The following is an 18,480-nucleotide window of genomic DNA, read 5'->3' as shown; positions in this document are numbered from 1 at the left end:
TCCCTTAAAATTGGGCAGCCTCCTTTTTGAGCTGGCCTTGAGGACCTTGCTCACCCTGCCAGGTGCTCCTGTGCTGCCTCTCTGCTCCAGCAGCTGCCCACAAACCCTGCCCTGGCACCCCTGGCTCCCGGGGCTTTGATCTCACAGCTCTGACCCTGCTGTGGGACCCTCTGGTGTTCACACAGCAGTGACAAGGGACAGGACACCGGTTCTGCCTCGGCAAGGGGCACTGGCACTGCCACCCTCTGCAGGGTGAGGGGAGGAAACAAAGCCCTGGGGAATGAGGCACAGGATCACTGCCCGCCTTGAGCAGAGAGGTGGGTTTGACAGGCAGGAGCTCTGAAAAATGCCTGGGAATGTGTCCTCCTGGAGCCTGGATCTCTGAGAAAGAGGAATTTGGTGGCTGTAAGGAGGACAGGCCTCCTGATTCCACAGCTGGAGCCTGGATCTCTGAGAAAGAGCAATTTGGTGGCTGTAAGGAGGACAGGCCTCCTGATTCCACAACTGGAGCTTGGATCTCTAAGAAAGAGGAATTTGGTGGCTGTAAGGAGGGACAGGCCCCCCATCCCACAGCTGGAGCTTGGATCTCTGAGAAAGAGCAATTTGGTGGCTGTAAGGAGGACAGGCCTCCTGATTCCACAGCTGGAGCTTGGATCGCTGAGAAAGAGCAATTTGGTGGCTGTAAGGAGGGACAGGCCTCCTGATCCCACAACTGGAGCCTGGATCTCTGAGAAAGAGGAATTTGGTGGCTGTAAGGAAGGACAGGCCCCCCCCATCCCACAGCTGGAGCCTGGATCTCTGAAGAGGAATTTGGTGGCTGTAAGGAAGACAGGCCACCCAATCCCACAGCTGGAGCCTGGATCTCTGAGAAAGAGCAATTTGGTGGCTGTAAGGAAGGACAGGCCTCCTGATCCCACAACTGGAGCCTGGATCTCTGAGAAAGAGCGATTTGGTGGCTGTAAGGAAGGACAGGCCTCCTGATTCCACATCTGGAGCCTGGATCTCTGAAGAGGAATTTGGTGGCTGTAAGGAAGGACAGGCCTCCTGATTCCACATCTGGAGCCTGGATCTCTGAAGAGGAATTTGGTGGCTGTAAGGAAGGACAGGCCCCCCCATCCCACAGCTGGGAGGGAATCCTGGGATCAGGCCTGCAGCCTGCTGCCACCCTGTGCTGTTTGTGGCTGGCGTTTTTAGATCTTTTTGGTGACTGGGAGGGCACAAGGGAGCAGAGATCAGAGAAGGACACTGCTCTGGGGCCGGGGCCCCTGAGCCAGGTGAGGCTGGAGGTGTTTTGGATGGAGTCCTGCAGCCTCTGTGGAATATTCCATAGGAAGCTTTTGGGAGGGAGCCCTTGGCCCTGAGGAGCTGGGGCTGGGTCTCTTTGAGGCAGCAGCAGGGTGTGGTTAATTAAGGAGTCTCATGCTAATTGGGCTGTGCAGTGTCACGCCCTGGTCACACCTCTCAGCAGTGCGGGTACAGCTCCACCACAGATCTTCCTGGGGTTTTTCCCTCCTTCTGCCTTCACTTGGGACCAAACCTCCCAAAACTCTTTGGGGAGGCTGGGATTGACCTTCCCAAAGTAAAGCTGTCACCCCAGCCCCCTCCACTGCAGGGAGGAATTTTGGGGTGAGGGGAGATGTGGTGTTCGGCAGAGCATCTGTGCACTTCCTCAGCCTCCCTGAACTGATTTGAGACAGGTATGAGGGGTCAGGACTGCTGAAAGACAAGCAGATTGTGTTTGTTAAACTACGAATACGAGTGGAAATGTTTTAATCTGCTGCTTGTCTGCCCAAGCTGTCAGACTGGCAGGGGGAATTGTTTGGCTTAGCCTTATTGCTCCTCGTTCACACAGTTTTCTGCTCTGAGCATAAGTGTAAGTAGGAAAAAGCTACTGGAAATTAAAGTCTAAAATCAGTCCCCTGGAGAAAAGCCAGAGTCCTAAAAAGCAAATTGGAACCATAAGAAACCTGAGTGCCACGCTCATCTGGAACAATAAACACTAACTAATGAAGCAGATGGAATTCAGCAAACCACACTCCCGTCCCCTTCCTCAGTGAGGGGGACACCAAAAACCAGCCTGGTCGGGGTTTTTTACTGTTAGGACGAGCTGGCAGAGCAAGCAGGAGGGAGGAAGGAGCCAAAGCCAGATAGCCACGTGCTCTGGGGAGTCGGCACAGGCTGCCAGCATGGGCCAGGCTCTTCCCACCCTTCCCAGTCCCTGGCTGGCTGCTGAGGACTGATAAATGGGATTTGTGTGAGTGTGAGCACAGGCTTAGCTGCAGTGGGTGGTTGGAGAGAGTTCTGAGCTCTCCGGTGTGGCAGTGGAGGGGTTGTTGGGGTGGATCTCAGAGCTCAGATCCTGTTGCTGCCCTCAGTCACTTGGTGCTGGGTAATTTCAGGTGCTGGTGGGGCTCTCTGGGGGGAGATGCTTCTGCTCTGCTCTCTCAGCCTGGCTGAGGAGCTCCAGCTGGCTCCCATGGATTCACACCATTATTTTCTCAAGCCCTGCTAGCTCCTTGCAGCCTAGGGGCAGCTCCAGACCCTGGAGCAAATCCTCTCCCGAGGAGTAACTGCAAAAGCTGTGCCTGGTGTTTGGCCTTTCAGCCCGTTGGAGCTTCCTCCTGCACTGTCGAGGCTTCCTGTGGTGCAGAGATCTCTGTGTGGAGTGGCTGATCTCTCTTTGATCAGGGGAGAGGAACCACAAATCTCTTTCTCCAGGAAAGAACTCAATTTCCATGGATTGCTTGGCTGCATTAAAGCTCCTTTAAAGTAATTAGAGGGAGCCCACTGGGGCTGTGTGGTTGAGCTCATCTCCATTCCCCTGATCCCTGCCCAGAGCCAGGAGCTGCCTGAATACACATTGACACTCAAACAGTGGCAGATTTTTTTGAGAGCCTTAAAAATAATCCACGGGAATCCCACATTGATTTTCCTGAGTGTCTTAAATGCCCTTATTGTGCCTCTGTATAATGTCAGGGTCCTGCAGGGACCTGGATTAGTGGCAGGGCATGGCTGGAGCTGCTGTGTGAGCTCTGCAGGAGTGGCACAGAGCATCTTCTGTGTCCTCAGCCTGCACCAAGCCCAGCTCTGGAGGCACTGCATGTTTTCCTTTGCTTCCATGACACTTGGATGCAGAGCAGGGCCTCCCACCGTGCCAGAATTCCTCTCTCCTGGCTCAGGTGAGCCTCACAGGCAGCAGAAATTTCCTTCTGAATTGATGCTTTATTGCTGAAGCAGCCTGGGATGAGAGGATGTTTCCCTCCCCTGCCCGCCCAGGGGATTCACTTCAGCTGCTTTCAAGGAAGGGAACCCTGGGCAGGTTTTTGTCTGGAGTGTACCTGATTGCTTCCCACCTCTGAAAGCCTTTTTATTTTAATGAAACCCTGATTCTGCCCTTGCCACTTGCATTATTGTTGGCTTGAATTGCTGTGAGGGGGTTTGGGGCTTGGAAAATACAGATGTGCCCTCTGTGTGGGGATGAGGTGAAGGATGAAAGGGCAGCATCCTTAAATTTAGGGGTTGCCCTCTGAATTTTGCTGCCTTAAGAGGGAAGGAACACTTCATCCTCTTCATACACTGGTTTGTGGCAGGTTTAAACTGCTGAGTGCTCACCTGAGCCCAGATGTTCAGTGAACTGTTGTTTATTCCCTTCCATCTCCGTTTGATTTTAATGAAACCCTTTTGATTTCAATGAAACCCTAATTCTTGCCTTTTCCATCACCGTTGGCTTGAATTGCTGTGAGGGGGTTTAGGGCTTGGAGAATACCAGTGTGCCCTCTGTGTGGGGATGAGGCTGATGGGCCTTGTGAGGGCTGAGTTAGAGCAGAGACTAGACAGAGCTAAAGAACAAAACAGGGATTTATTAAAGGGATCTCCTCAAGGGATCCCCCTTGGGCAGCACAACCCAAAATGGACCCAAGCTGAACCCAAATGGTCACAAAATGGACAACTGGTCACGGGGTGTCTCACTTTTATAAGTTCTGCTCCATTTGCATATTGGAGTTAATTGTCCCATTCCAGCTCCAGCCCATGCAGTCCCATCCTTGTTTTCTCTCTTCATCCCATGCTGTTTGTGCTCTTGGGCTGAGGTTTGGATCATTTGTCCTCGGTCCCCAGCTAGAGCAGGAATTGTTGTGTCTCCCTGCTCTGTGAACAGAGCTCACCATCCCCTCACGTGAACCCAGCCCCACACACTGAAGCTGCACAGAACCTGAAAAATAGCAAAGCCAAACCCTGAGGCATCAGGGTAAAGGATGCAAGGGCAACATCCTTAAGTTCAGGGGTTGAATGTTCCTGCTGCCAACCCTCTGCTGCCTGAAGGAGGAGCACTTGGATCTCTTCATGCTCTGCTTCGTGGCAGGTTTTGTCACCCTGTTCTTCTGAGCCTTCTGATGTTTACATGTTTGTAGTGGAGTTTCTCACGCACGCGGAAAATCAGGGCAACGCAGGTGCTCAGTGAAATGTTCTTTATTCCCTTCTGTCTCCTAGAGTGTGAGCCCATAGAGGCCATAGCCAAGTTTGACTACCTGGGCAGGACTGCACGGGAGCTGTCCTTCAAGAAGGGAGCCTCTCTGCTGCTCTACCAGCGCGCCTCGGACGACTGGTGGGAGGGACGGCACAACGGCATCGACGGCCTCATCCCCCACCAGTACATCGTGGTGCAGGACACGTAGGTGCCACCCCCAGCCTGGGCTGCCTCCAGAAGAGGCAGAACACTAATATAATATAATATAATATAATATAATATAATATAATATAATATAATAGTAATTATTACCCAACTGTCTTGGGTTGGAAAGCCAGGTGTGTGCTGAGGAAGGCAGGAGCCTCCCCTGAAATGGAAAATGGGAACCTCTCCCCTCCCTCTGAATTGCTATAAATTTTAGATTAAGGGGCTCTTAGGCAGAAAACATGGGAGTAGGGATAACAGTTCTTTAATAGGGAAGAAAATAAAAGGATAAAATAAACAATGCAGTGAACCAAAGCAACACTGACAGGGTCAGAGCACAGCCTGACACCCTGTGGGTCAGGGTGTTGGCAGCAGTGCCACTGGAATTGTGGCTGCAGCCCTCCTGGAGTGTCAGGGGTGGTTCTGCTGGAGCAGGGATCCTGGAGAAAGGTGGAGTCTTCCTCTGGAGATCCAGTGGCAGAGGCAGCTGCTGTTCCTCTGGGAATCCAGTGCAGAAGCTGTGCTGGTGTTCCAGAAGCTCCAGATTGTATCCGGGTAGGAATGCTTGGCTCCTCCCTCTGGGGGAGCATCTCCCATGGGGTGCTGTAGCTCTTATCAGCCCTGCAGTGACATTCCATGGCCTGTTATCAGCAGATGTCTCTCTGGAGGGAGGATTGGGTGTGGAAGAGATAAGGAAAACTGGCCAATTAACAGAAGACAACTGCCATACAGATGGCAAATAGAATCCATCTTGCCTTGCAGTCTGGGACACCAACTAAGAACCTGCAGTGGGCCACAAGAGGTGTTTGAGGGCAAGGTGGGATTTAATCTCGTGTCCCTTCCCCAGGAGGGAAGGGTGGCTCTGCAGGGCAGCTCTGGATGAGGAGAGACTCCGGGACCTGGTCAGTCTGGAGAGGAGAGGGCTGAGAAGGGATCCCACTAATCCACACAAAGCTCCCCAAGCAGTGTCAGGACGGTGTCACCCTGGCATGGGGCTTTGTGGCCACACGCCACAGCAGGGTTCAGGTTCTCACACAGGGGCGCTCGCAGAGGTGGAGGGCTGAGGAAAGAATTGTTCTGGTGTCTGGCACAGCTGGGATCTCCAGGGTGCTTACAGGAATCAGGTGCTCAGGAGGAGGAGGAATAGCTGTAGGATGCAGGATTAGAATGGGTGTATTGGAAGGAATTGTTCCCTGGGAGGGTGGCAGGCCCGGCACAGGGTGCCCAGAGCAGCTGTGGCTGCCCCATCCCTGCAAGTGCCCAAGGCCAGGCTGGATGGGGCTGGGAGCACCCTTGGGTAGCAGGTGCTATCCCTGCCCATGGCAGGGGGGTGGAAGAAGATGATTAAGATCACTTCCAGCCAAACCATTCAGTGATTTGAAGGACCCTGGTGATTCTCAGGATGCTCACACAGTGCTGCTCTACGCTTGCACTGGACTGGAAACCCAGCACTGCTGTTGTGGTTGTGATACCCTCCCCTCCTCCTTCCTAGTGAGGACGGCATGTCGGAAAGGTCCAGCCCCAAGTCGGAAATAGAAATAAATTCTGAGCCACCGGAGGAAAAGGTGACAGCCAGAGCTGGTGCCAGCTGCCCGAGCGGGGGCCACGTCGCAGATATTTACCTTGCGAACATCAACAAGTAAGAGCAGCCTTGCATTGTTTCCCCTGCCTGTCAAGAGCTTGGTGATGAGTCCAGTGAAATGCTTCCTTCCCTGAAAATGATTCATTAACCAGCACTGCCACCCTTTTTCTCTGCTTCCCCCTCTAGTAACTCACTCGCATTTTGCTGTCCCCTCTCTGTCACCATCGCTCATTTGAAACCCCGCTGGCTTCTCTTCCCTGTCTCCAAGGTGCCATCTGGTCCTGTTTTCCCAAATATGCCCTGTTCTATGCCTTGAGCAGACAGAGGAAGGGAGGGGAGTGCTGGGCTGAGATCTCGTGTCGTTGTCCCCGTCCCTCCCCGTGTTGTGTGATCTGTCGCGTCTCCTCCGCGTTTGCCACGTCCTGTGTGCTGGGCTGGGGGGACAGTTCCTGCAGGAAGCTGTGTCCCAGTTTGTGATAAATGCCATACCTGCAGTCCCACCGTCTGGCGCTGCCTGGAGCACTCCTTTGTTTCTGCAGCACTCCTCACCTCGGGTTACTAACCATATGCTTGCAGTGGAACAGCACAACCCCCTGTTGCTCTAACCTTGCCTCCTCCACCAGAAATTGTTGCTTTAGCCAACACTCAACATAATAAAAAGCTGGGAAATCAAGATAGTAGCAGACTAAATTCCATTATCTGGTAAATAGTTTTTCTAGACAGATTTATCCCCGTATATTTCTGATTATTTCCTTTGTGTTAAAACCCCCCACCCCCCTCCACTGTGCAGTGAAGGTTTTATGTGATAATTACAGTTTGATGGGAGGGGATGTTCTTAACCTTCAGCTAATTTAACACAATGTAGTCTATAAAGGCATTAGCACAAATGCATCCTTTTAAAAGGTTTGGGCCCTGCTCATGGCCTAGAGAGCCTGGGCCTTCCTCGTGGGATTCAGCAGAGCTCCAGTGATATCTGGGAAGCCGTGTTAATCTGCATCAGCTTGGGATCTGGGCTTTCTTTTATGATATTTGCTGTCTGAGCCACTGGAGCGGCCATTCTGCCAGCTATGGAGAGATTTGTGTAATAACAGACCTGTGCTGGAGCTTCACCATCTGCTGGCTTTGGTAGAGTTGTGTGTAGTGGTTTTCAGGAGCCTGGGGAATGTCCACCCTAGTTTTTGGGGCTTTTTTTTTTCCCTTTACTAGGGAACCTGATATTTAGCAATAAGTAGCATAAGACTCATTTTGTTGTTTTTTCTTTAGGAATGAATCTTCTGACCTATGTGAGAACACACTTGAGCAAAATTAAATCAGATGGTTTCGCAATGACAGTTGTGCCACCCACTGAATTATTATTTGGATGCCAAAATCCTACTGGAGTTAACACTTTCTTGCAGTTATTCATGGGGCTGGTGCTATATATAAATGGATCCTTCCCTGTATAATGGATGCCAAGCTTCAGACCTATGGCATAAAGTATTCTGCTGCATTGGCCTTCCCATGATTTGAGTGGAATCGTGCTGTCAGACCTCATGGTGCTGGGGTAGAAACTAAATTCTTTGGACCAGTTCATCCATTTGACATCATCCCTTTGGTTTATCTGTAGCCCATGCCTTGTGGTCCTGCCAAAGCCATGAAAAAGAACCATCTCCTACCACCAGCAAACATTGGAAATGATCATTAACCCCAAACTGGGGGTCTTTGCTTGCTGATCTCTGAAAATAATAACTTGATGCCTTGGGCCAGGAGCTTAGTAGACTTATACTGTGTCCTCCAGTCAAAGATTGTAGCTCTGCTCTTGGAATGTAATAAAAACACATCATCAAAACCTGTCGATGGCACAGAGGGTTTTTTTATTTTTTTTTTGTTCCAGTATAAATTCTTCTCCTCTTGACCAAGTTAATCACGTTCCACCCAAGTTTTCTGGTGTTGCTATGAATGTGCACAGCTGCCAGGACTCAGCCTTGTTGTTAGAAGCGTGAAACTGGAATGATTTATAATTTATAATCTATAATTGTTCCACTGTACCGCAATCACTCCTCAACCCCTGGGTCTGTTTGTAATCTGGATACCTCTGTGTCTCTCCCCGTTGTCCTGTGTGTTGTTTTGGGGGGATATCTTCAAATGACAGCCCTGTACCTGCTTGTATTGACTTGTTTTGCTTTTGTGACTGAAGGCAAAGAAAGAAACCAGAGTCAGGCAGCATCAGAAGAGCGTTCCGCCAGAGTGACAGCCACGGCCTAGGTAGTTCCCTGGCAGAACCAGCCTCCCCCGGGGCCATAGCCGCTTCCAGGCCCTCATCTCAGCCCATAATGAGCCAAAGTCTTCCCAAGGAGGTTCCAGACAAATGCTCCATCAGTGGCCACGGCAGCCTCAATTCCATCAGCCGGCACTCGTCGCTCAAGAGCCGCATGGAGAGCCCGCAGGTGCGCAAGGCCGTCAGCGCCGGCCGCTCCAAGAGCTTCAACAACCACCGGCCCATGGACCCCGAGGTCATCGCCCAGGTGAGCAGCGCTCTGGGACGCCGCTGGGATATTTTATGGAAATCCCTTTGCCAGGATTTTTTTCTCCCGAGAAGCCTCAGAGGAAAAGAAAGACAATAATTATCTGCTGCTGTGGAATGCAGCGGTGCATCTTTGCTGGGTCCGTGGGAGGTGTTTTTACTGGGTGACCAGTCGTGGTCCAGCTGTGCCGACTCTCTGAGTCTGTCACGAGTTTTTATTATTCATCCCTTTATTCCTTTCCTTTCTCTATTCTTCTTAGTATAGCTATAGCATAGCATTTTAATATAATATAATATCATAAAATAATAAATCAGCCTTCTGAAACACGGAGTCAAGATTCTCATCTCTTCCCTCATCCTGGGGACCCTCAAACACGACGACAGTGGTGTTTTTGGGGTTCCCCCTGGCAGGAAGGAATGATGAATCTGACTCCATGTTCTTAGAGGACTAATTTATTATTTTATGATACTATCATGTGTTAAAGAATATAGTGGAGATTTTTGCTCCTGACAAAGGAGGAATGATGAGGAGGACTCCATTAATATCACAAGGCTAATTAATTACTTTATTTTACTATATTATTCTGTATTATATTACACAATGTTACATCTAAACTGAAGCTGCCAAGCACTCAACCCTGCACACACTGCACTCATCTCGTGACTGTCCCCAACAGTCCCCACACACACAGCTGGCCCTGACAGGCCAAGGAACCCAAACCCCATCACTCTGGGTAAACAATCTCCATATTGCATTCACTTTGCCACAAACACAGGCACAGCAAATGATAAGAATTGTGTTTTTCCTTTCTCTGAGGTGCAGAGATTGTGAATCTCAGCAATCCTTGGGAAGAATTGTGCCTTGCTTTTCTCTGTGAGGAGAAATGTGGCTACAAAAGAATGCTCTACTAAAACTGTACTAAAGAATAGAGGAAGGATACAGACAGAAGGCTACAAAGAACGATAATGAAAACTGGTGATGCCTTCCAGAGTCCAACACAGCCTGACCATGATTGGTCATTAAGTTAAAACAATTCCCATGAAACCAATCAAACACATTGATCAACAGCCACATTCTCCAAACAATCTCCAGCCACATTCCCAAGCAGCAAAACACAGCAGAAGCAAATGAGATAATGTTGTTTTCCTTTTTCTCTGAGGCTTCTCAGCTTCCCAGGAGAAGGAATCCTGGCCAAGGGATTTTTCAGAAGATGTGACAGTGGCACAGCAGCTTCTGCTGGGGAGCCTGGGAGCAGGGGGGATGTGGTAATCACAGATCCTCTGAACACAGACACACATCATTCTCTCCAAAGATTTTCCTGGGAAGCTGTGAGAAACTGTAAAAAAGCTCAGAAAAAAGTATGAGAAACAGTTCTTATCTCCATTTACTACACCTGTTGTTGTACACATGTGGAAGGTGTTATCGAGATTGTTTACCAGAGGGTGATTCCTGTGCTTATTTCATCTTTTCTGATGTCCAGCAGTGCAATCCCTCTTTTCCTTATTTCTGCTCTGCAGGACAGAACCCTCAGCTCCATTTTAATCTCATTTAAGGTTGGTTTTCAGGCAAGGAGTTGTTTTTTAATGCTAACCCACAAACAGGCATTAAATATAAAGCAGAAAGAGACAAGAAAGGGCTGCAGAAATCCCAGGGGTAATCCATGTATGGCTGGGTTTTTCCTGTCTTTATTTCAGTCTTATATTGTGAAAATGTTTATGGGATCCATTTTGGCACCTGATTGAACCATTATCCTGCAAGAGGTGTTTGAGTGCAAGGTGGGATTTGATATCTTGTCCTTTCCCCAGGAGGGAAGGGCAGCTCTGGATGAGGAGACACTCTGGGAGCTGGGGCTGATCAGTCTGGAGAGGGGATCCCACTAATCCACACAAATGTCCCCAGGGAGTGTCAGGATGGTGCCAGGCTCTGTTCAGCAGCAGCACAAGGAGCCGTAGATTAAAACAAAAAGCTCAGGAAGAGCTCCTGTCCATGAGGGTGCAGAGCCCTGATCTGCTGCCCAGGGCGGGAGTGGAGTCTCCCTCTCTGCAGACACCCCAAAGCCATCTGGATGCGTTTCTGTGTCACCTGCTGCAGGTGACCCTGCCTGGACGGTGGCTTGGACTCCAGAGGTCCCTTGCAAGCCCAGCATTCTGTGATTCTGTCAGTGCAACATTAGCTGAGGACACAGCCCAGTCTGGGCTTTCACCCCTGTGTGCAGGCACTGAGGCTGCTTTCCTGAGGAAGATAAACAGTCAGGTCCTTCCTCCACAAAAACCTGGCCCTGCTGGTTACCCACACTTTCAGCACTAAAAACACCCATTTCAGAAAGTGACTCGGATTCCAAAGGTGCCAGCAGAGAATTAAGCAACCATAACTTCAAGACCTGAGAGAAATGAAGTATTTCTTGTGGATTTACACTCTCCTGTCAGTGGTGCAGCCTTGCCTGTGGCGTGACATCTGTGTCTGTACTTTCATCTCTGTAAGATTTCAAGAACTCTCTGCAAATCTTTTTCTGCTTCTCTGTCTTGTACGATAAAAGCTTTTTTGATAGTTTCATCTGGTATTTTGGCACACACTGAACTATGCAAGGTATTACCACTGGTATCACCACTAAAACACTCAGCACGTACAAACCCACGGCGTGGGAAGCACATGGAGCAGCACAGCCCTAACAAAAGCAGGCTGCTGACTCCTGCAGTGCTCCAGTGGCATCCTCGTCCTCTCGCAGGGCTCAGGGTGTGAGCAGCAGCCAGCTCTGAACACAGCCCTGCTGGTTTTCAGGAGTTAGTTGTTTACACGGGGGCCTTGAAGTCAGGGCTGGCTACAAAGATGTGAAGTCAGAGATTTCCCTCTTGCAGAGGGCTCTTCCTGGGTGGATGCGAGTGCCCGCACTCGCATCTGCCTGTACCCTCTGTTTGCAGCGGGATGGATGGCTCTGCCTGAAGCCAAGGAATGCTCCAGGCTCAGGTTACAAAGCCAGCCCCGGAGCCCTGACTGCTCTGCCTGGCTCGGGGCTCTGCAGGTTCCTGAGGAGCTGGGGGGAAACACGTGAGAAATAAACAGAATTTTTATTGACAAAACAGCACCTCCACATAACAAATCAGGGGCACGTTAAAATTCAGCAGGTTTAATGCTGGTGGGAATTTGTGTTTTGCCATTTTGGGTACCTTAAGCCCATTTGTTGAAGTGGAAATGTGGTGTACAGCTCCTGTTGCTTCCCTGTCCTTCTGAGGCTTTGGTTGATATAAATCAGGTTCTTTGTTTTTTCAATTAGGCTCTGACTGAAGTTGTTCTGCCTCCTCTCCCTGCCAGAACCTTCCCTCCATTGTTTCACTGGAGAAGAGTCTGGGGACAAAAAGGAAAGAGGAGGGGAAAATAAATAGAAAAGAGGAGGGAGAAAAACCCAAGCTGTGTTAAATCAATGTTCTTCTCTGTAGTATCTGCTCAAACACCACCCCATAACCATCTTACATATTTCCACAACTTCATAACAAAAATCTGCCTGGCCTCAAGATAGAGTGGGAGGCGTCAGATTTCTGCCTCTGCTTTCTTCCACCATTCCTTGACTGATTTACCTTCTCCACCCCCTGAAAAAGCTCGGAGGAAGCTGGAAAGCTGCAGCCAAAAGTGTGAGTCACAGCCAGGCTGAGTTCTGCTGCTCCCCAGGGAGTTCTGTGCACCACTGGACTCTCCAGCAGACAGCGTGTAGGTCCTGAGACAAACCCCCATGGTTTTAGCTCAAAAGTTCTCTTCATTTTTATTTGTTAATAATGTAATGGTTTTTAAGAGGAAGGAGGAGGGCCAGTTCTGGTTGCTACACGTGTTTCTGACATCTTCTGTGTTTTCTGAAATTCCAAGTCCTGTGAAATACATTTCTGGGAACAGCTTAGTGGGAAAGCCAGTGAGGCAGCAGGAGCCCACGAGGATTCAGTGTGTGGCCCAGTGTCCAAGCCATGAGTGCTCCCTTCAGGAATTTACTCTCCTGAACCTCACGTGCCAAATAAACTGCAAGAATGGGCACCAGTGCTTTGGTTTCTGTTCCTCGCTGCCATTTGGGGCTTTGCTTTGAACTCTGGGCAGCATCAGGAGCAGTGAAGGGCCAGATTAGCATCAGGGCAGTGCTAGCAATGATTTTGCTCCCCGTTGCTGGAAAATTTTGTGATTATTGGCTGCAGGCTGCGGTGCCGCACGGTTTGGTGTTCAGAAAACTGAAATTTGCTGAAAACCTGGCTTTTATCTGGTGATTTATGTGTCTGGCCATGCCTTCACTGGGCTGCTCTGCTGTGCTTGCAGGACATTGAAGCCACCATGAACTCGGCGCTGAACGAGCTGCGGGAGCTGGAGAGGCAGAGCAGCGTCAAGCACGCGCCCGACGTCGTCCTCGACACCCTGGAGCCCCTGAAAACCTCCCCGGTGGTGGCTCCCACCTCGGAGCCCTCCAGCCCCCTGCACACCCAGCTCCTCAAGGACACTGAGCCCCCGTTCCAGCGCAGCGCCAGCACCGCTGGGGACATCCCCTGCACCTTCAGGCCCGTCAAGTCTGTCAAAATGGCCACGCAGGTGAAGCCGCCGGCCACGCGGCCCAAGCCCGCCGTGTTCCCCAAAACCAGCGCCAGCACCCCCGGCGTGGCCCCCTCTGCAGCTCAGCAGCCCCCAGACAAGTCCTGTACTGTCTGACGCACCCCCTGCTGCTCTCTGGGTACAACTCCTGCTGTTCCGGGTGGAGAGACTCTGGCAAAGACATTAGAATTCCTATTTAACGGATGCTTGGACCGAAGGGGAGCTGCCGGGAGCTGCTGGGAGCTCCTGAGCGGCCGCAGCCTCGTCCCGCGTGCCCAGGACAGCTCCTGCCACGCTTGGGAAATCCACAGTCCACGAGCCACTGTGAAGCTGAGCGGGAAAACACCAAGGGATGAGTTGGATTTTGGTTTCGATGCCTTGTCCAAGTGTTCGGCCGCTGGAAGGAACATTCGGTGGTGTCCTGTTTTGGGATACTGGTGTAGTGACTTCTATATTCTGTGTTTCATTTATCACAGGGAAACAATAGGATAGATTTTAGTCTATTGCATGTTTTGGTGCCACTGGTTACGTGGAGCTTGGACATGCCTGTTTCTTGTGCATTATTATTATTATAATTATTATAATTATTATAATTATTATTATTATTATTCTGTCGCCCGCTGGTGCCACGGTGGTTAAGGGTCTGTCTCGACTTCCATCACATCCTCTGGTTTTGTTTGTTTGCTCCCCATTCCTCCCCCTCAGGGCCAAAACCTTTGGCCATCCAGCCTCATGCTTTATTTGTCATGGAAAAATCAGTTTACTCTGGAACACTCGTAGATTTTGTGGAGTTCTACGTAAGACGTGTCTGTGCAAATATAAACAAACATCTTCCTGAGCTCTGGGAGCACAAGAAAGAGCCCGCTCCTTGCTTATGGACAATCTTCACTGGTTTCCCCCTTTGCTCTCCCATATTTAAAAGCAGCTTTATTGTTTCCAGTGGCGTTTTCAGCCCGTGGGCTCTGATGTGGTGTTTGCTCTCGGGAGACTGAATGTAAAACAGAACAAAAAGGAAAAAAAAAAAGAGATCATTTTGAAAAGAAGCATCCTCTGCTGGGAGCCCATCCCCAAGACACCCTCTGCTGTTCCTCAGGACAGATCCTGACCCCCATCCCAGCGCCAAGCACTGTAAAAACTTCGCTCAGGAGTTCTCAGCTCCCTGCCTTGTCCCTCTCTGCTCTTATAGAGCAGTGCAGGGAACGCTGCTGGGGACAGGGATGTGACAGCACGTGGCCTCTGCGGTGGCTGCCCCCGCGCTCCCTGCCACGCCTGCTCCGTGCAGGGCTGACCTGTGAATGAATCCTTTGGTATTATTTGTATTTATCCGTAGCCAGCAGCATCCACAGACTCTTTTGTACTCCCCTGGGAATTCTCCACGGCGCCCACGGTTATTTAATTTAATAATTAAAAGGCTCGTGCCGCTAAGCAGCGGAGACTGGCTGGCCCTGAGCTCGCCTGGTTCCTCGGCTTTTCCAGGATTTCAACCAAGCTGCACATCTTAGGCTTCCACCAGATAATGGATTCAGGACAAGAGAAGAAAAGTCATTCTCCTCACCCGTTTAAGCTGAGTTTCCTTGCAGTTTGAGAGTTCCTGGTGACTGCAAAGTCCGTTTAATTTAACTTAAAGAAGAAACAACGAAGAGTTGCTGAAATGTCCTTTTCTCGTGCATTTAGCATGAGACTTGGAAAAATGGAGCAGGGCCCTCCTGCATCCCTGTCCCCACGCGCACAACCCCCTTTCTAGAAGCAATCAATCCATGATTAGTGACTTTCCAGAGAGCCAGCTTCCTCAGGGCCCTGGCTTAAGGAACCGGGGAGCACGGGAAGGTCTTGGTGAGAACGCTCCTCGTCTCCCGTTCCTCCTGAGCTCTCCCGGGGAGCCCCACGGTACGAGTGTCCCTGCCCTCCAGGAGATGCCACCAGTGCCACCAGCCACCTTTGCTCTCAGGTTCTGATGGACTTCTACCACCAAGGAATCACTTGTTCTTTTGGGGGAAAAAAATAGAATGATTCAACTTGTAATTTTTTGCTCAGGCAGAACTTTCTGGCATTTCCTTTTTAGTAAGATTTTTTGGGTTTTTTTGATTTCTTTTTTTGTTTTGTTTTGGTCTCAAATGACCAAAGTTAATCTGTGTCAAGAGCAGGATCTCTGTCAATTGACTTGGCCTCATTTTAATGCCTTATTTTCTTTTTTATATTTTTATGCCTAGCATTCAATATTCCTAAGAAGAAGTGTTCAGCCACGCACAGCACATTGGAGGAGCTGCTCTTTTCCAGCTTCAAGGTCTGAAGTGTGGAATTAGATGGGGAAAAAAAACAAAAAAAAAAATTAAAAAAGACTTCAGGTTACTGTAACAGCAACTGTCTGTATCTGAATTCTTACTGTGCTTCTCTAGCATCCACAGCTCTGGGACAATCCTGCTGCCAAGGGCAAGGTGCTTGGCAGGATCACCTGGATATGGAGCAACTCAACTGGAATTCTGGTGTGCACTGTGATTGACACAAGCAATAGGACAGGCTGAAGCTCCTCCTTCCTCTTCCTCGGGCGGAAAAATCACACGTGGGAGGGATGAAACAAGAAAATCTCACACGAAATCATGGGAAAAAAAGGAGATTACAGCTTGTCCTCCTCACTCTGAACACACACAAGGCTGAGAGGACGTTTGCCACGGGTGTTTGATGAGCAGAAATCATGGAAATCATGGAAAAAAAGGAGATTACAGCTTGTCCTCCTCACTCTGAACACACACAAGGCTGAGAGGACATTTGCCACGGGTGTTTGATGAGCAGAAATCGTGGAAATCATGGAAAAAAAGGAGATTTTCAGCTTGTCCTCCTCACTCTGAACACACACAAGGCTGAGAGGACGTTTGCCATGGGTGTTTGATGAGCAGAAATAGTGGAAATCATGGAAAAAAAGGAGATTACAGCTTGTCCTCCTCACTCTGAACACACACAAGGCTGAGAGGACGTTTGCCACGGGTGTTTGATGAGCAGTGGCTGCCGGAAAGGTGGGAAGGAGGAACTGGAAATGTTCCCTCCCTGAGGACAGGTCTGACTCAGTGGTTTGCTTGGGGAGGTACCAATGGCACTCCACATCTTCATATCCCGAAGAAATTTTAGCTCTTCCAAGGAAATTCCTCTTTTCGTGACTTTTCCTGTAACGTTTGTGTCGAATATGAAGACAAAAGAAGTGTTTGATAACTGGAATGATGTCTGTCTGTTGGATAGTGCTTTGTATGAACCTTGTTCATCAGGTGTTGGATTGAAATAATCCAAAGCAAAAACAAAACAAAACAAAACAAAAAAAAAAAAAAAACTTTTAAAATGAAACATGGTTTTAGGTGATCAATCTGAATGGTTTCTGAAGCTCAGACCTTTTCTGGGTTATTTCCCTAGTTGGGAATGGAGCAGTGTGCTTTAACCATTGCTTAATTTCTGCCTCTCTGAGGTCGTCCAAAGTTTATGAATTGTAAATTTGTTTCATGTCCGAGCAGTGGGACACGATCAAACCCTCTCATTTTACCTGTGCTGGGTATTTTACTGCAACAAAATGAGTAAATAATTAGAGTGCACTGTGACAGCAGAACAAAACAAAAAACAAAAACAAAAAAAAAAAGTTGTTGTAAATGTCTGTATTTTATACCTGTTCAAAAGGAGTCTTTGGGTTTCCTGTGCTGAATACCTCATGTGTTGGGTTTTGGGAGTTTTTGTTGATTTTTTTCTTTTCTTTTTAGGTTTTTTTTTCTTCTTTTTTAAGGCAAGATTGTTCTTGCACAAAAGTAGGTTAAGATAACCAAGTTCTCATAAATTTATTTACTGAATCAAAACACTTCAGCTTGGCAAGAAATCCCATCTGTTGCAGCTCCCCACCTTGCACTTGGTACGGGGCCGACCGGCGCACCTGGAAGAGCTCCAGCAATACTGGGACAGGAGAGGTTCATTGCAGGTGGAGTTTGCTGCCTTATTTCTCTTCTTCTCTGTGTCAAAAACCTCAAATGCAGCGGAGCGTGGCGTAGCTGTGGGGATTTACGGAGCTTTTGGGAGATGTTCTTCTGCAAAAATCGAACCAGTCTCTGGTTCTCAGCACTTCAGATCCTTCCCGGGGCTGTGGGGACGCTCCCTTGGTGGGATCCCTGTGGAGGGGATCAGGAATGATGGAAAAATGCCCCAAAAATCCCCACTGAGACAGCTGGGTGGATTCCACGAGAGGCTGAGCTCACCCCCTTGTCCAGCACATCCACGAGCAAAGGAGGGAGAGCAAGGAGGTGCCCCTGTCCCCCCAGGTGTGACACTGGGCAGGGGCACCTGTGCTTGGCAGGACCAAGCCCTGGCTGTCGAGGGATGTGCCCCAAACACATTGAACTCCCCTGGGTAGGGAACTGCTTCCAAAACTGCTTCCAAAACCACAGGAAAGCAGGAGCACCGGGGCATTCCCATTGCTTGTGGGCCTGTCCAGAACAGGACATTGAGTTCAACAAGCTGGGGATTTATTTATTTTGAGAGTTTTAGCTTTCACAAAAAAAAACAAAAACCCTTTTTTGGGCTTATCTGGCCTTGGCTAATGCCCCACAGATGCAGCTGGGGACACAAAGCTGCTCCTTTAGTGGGCTGGTGGCACAAGGGTGGAAAGGAGGGAGCGTCCTTCCCCCAGGGACGCTCCAGCACCAGCCCTGGGGAATCACCAAGCACTTCATGGACTGAACTTTGGGGTTTGAGCTCCTTCCACGCCGGCTCCCTGCTCGTCTCTGTGTCCGTGTGACAACCTGGTACTTGAAAATAAGAAGCAAAAATAGAAATACTTGACCCTCTGCCCGTGCCTGCGGGGCCGGGATGGCCCCGGCTGTGTCGCGCACAAGCGGTTCCGCCCGCCACCAGGCAGATGAATTCTTTTCCAGGCTCTTCTAGCAGCAAACCATCCATTTGGGTGGCTCTAGACATGCCAAAACAGCAGTTCAAAGCCTGGAAAATTTAAGGGTTTTGTTGGTTTGGGTTTGTTTTGTTTTGCCTGTTAAATTTTGTGCTTCCTCTAACGTAGTTTGGGATGCAAGTGTTTGTCAGCGATGGGCCAAAAAGAGGGGAAGGTGGAGAGGGAAGGCAGCTCCCTGCCGTGCTCATACTTGATCTGCCGAGCTTCACACAGGGTAAATATTCAGTTTGCAGTGGGA

At 49.6% G+C, this 18,480-nt stretch overlaps 1 protein-coding gene across 4 annotated transcripts in view; it reads left to right on the top strand.

Moving 5' to 3' along the window:
• Positions 1 to 16,931, top strand: part of SRGAP2 (SLIT-ROBO Rho GTPase activating protein 2) — a 114,407-nt gene extending 97,476 nt beyond the window's left edge. For 3 of the 4 annotated variants that reach the window (XM_038162218.1, XM_038162217.1, XM_038162216.1), the window contains 4 exons: positions 4,489 to 4,669; positions 6,162 to 6,308; positions 8,428 to 8,755; positions 13,046 to 16,931. In XM_038162218.1, the coding sequence (XP_038018146.1) occupies positions 4,489 to 4,669; positions 6,162 to 6,308; positions 8,428 to 8,755; positions 13,046 to 13,429 (1,040 nt within the window). In that variant the 3' untranslated portion in view covers positions 13,430 to 16,931. The other variant, XM_038162219.1, reaches the window with a different exon arrangement.
• The last annotated feature ends 1,549 nt before the right edge of the window (positions 16,932 to 18,480 follow it).

The sequence above is a fragment of the Motacilla alba genome, chromosome 26, assembly GCF_015832195.1.
Source record: "Motacilla alba alba isolate MOTALB_02 chromosome 26, Motacilla_alba_V1.0_pri, whole genome shotgun sequence".
In the NCBI taxonomy this organism is placed as follows: domain Eukaryota; kingdom Metazoa; phylum Chordata; class Aves; order Passeriformes; family Motacillidae; genus Motacilla; species Motacilla alba.
Note: the sequence above shows the minus strand (reverse complement) of the source record. Positions and strands in the feature narration are given on the sequence as shown.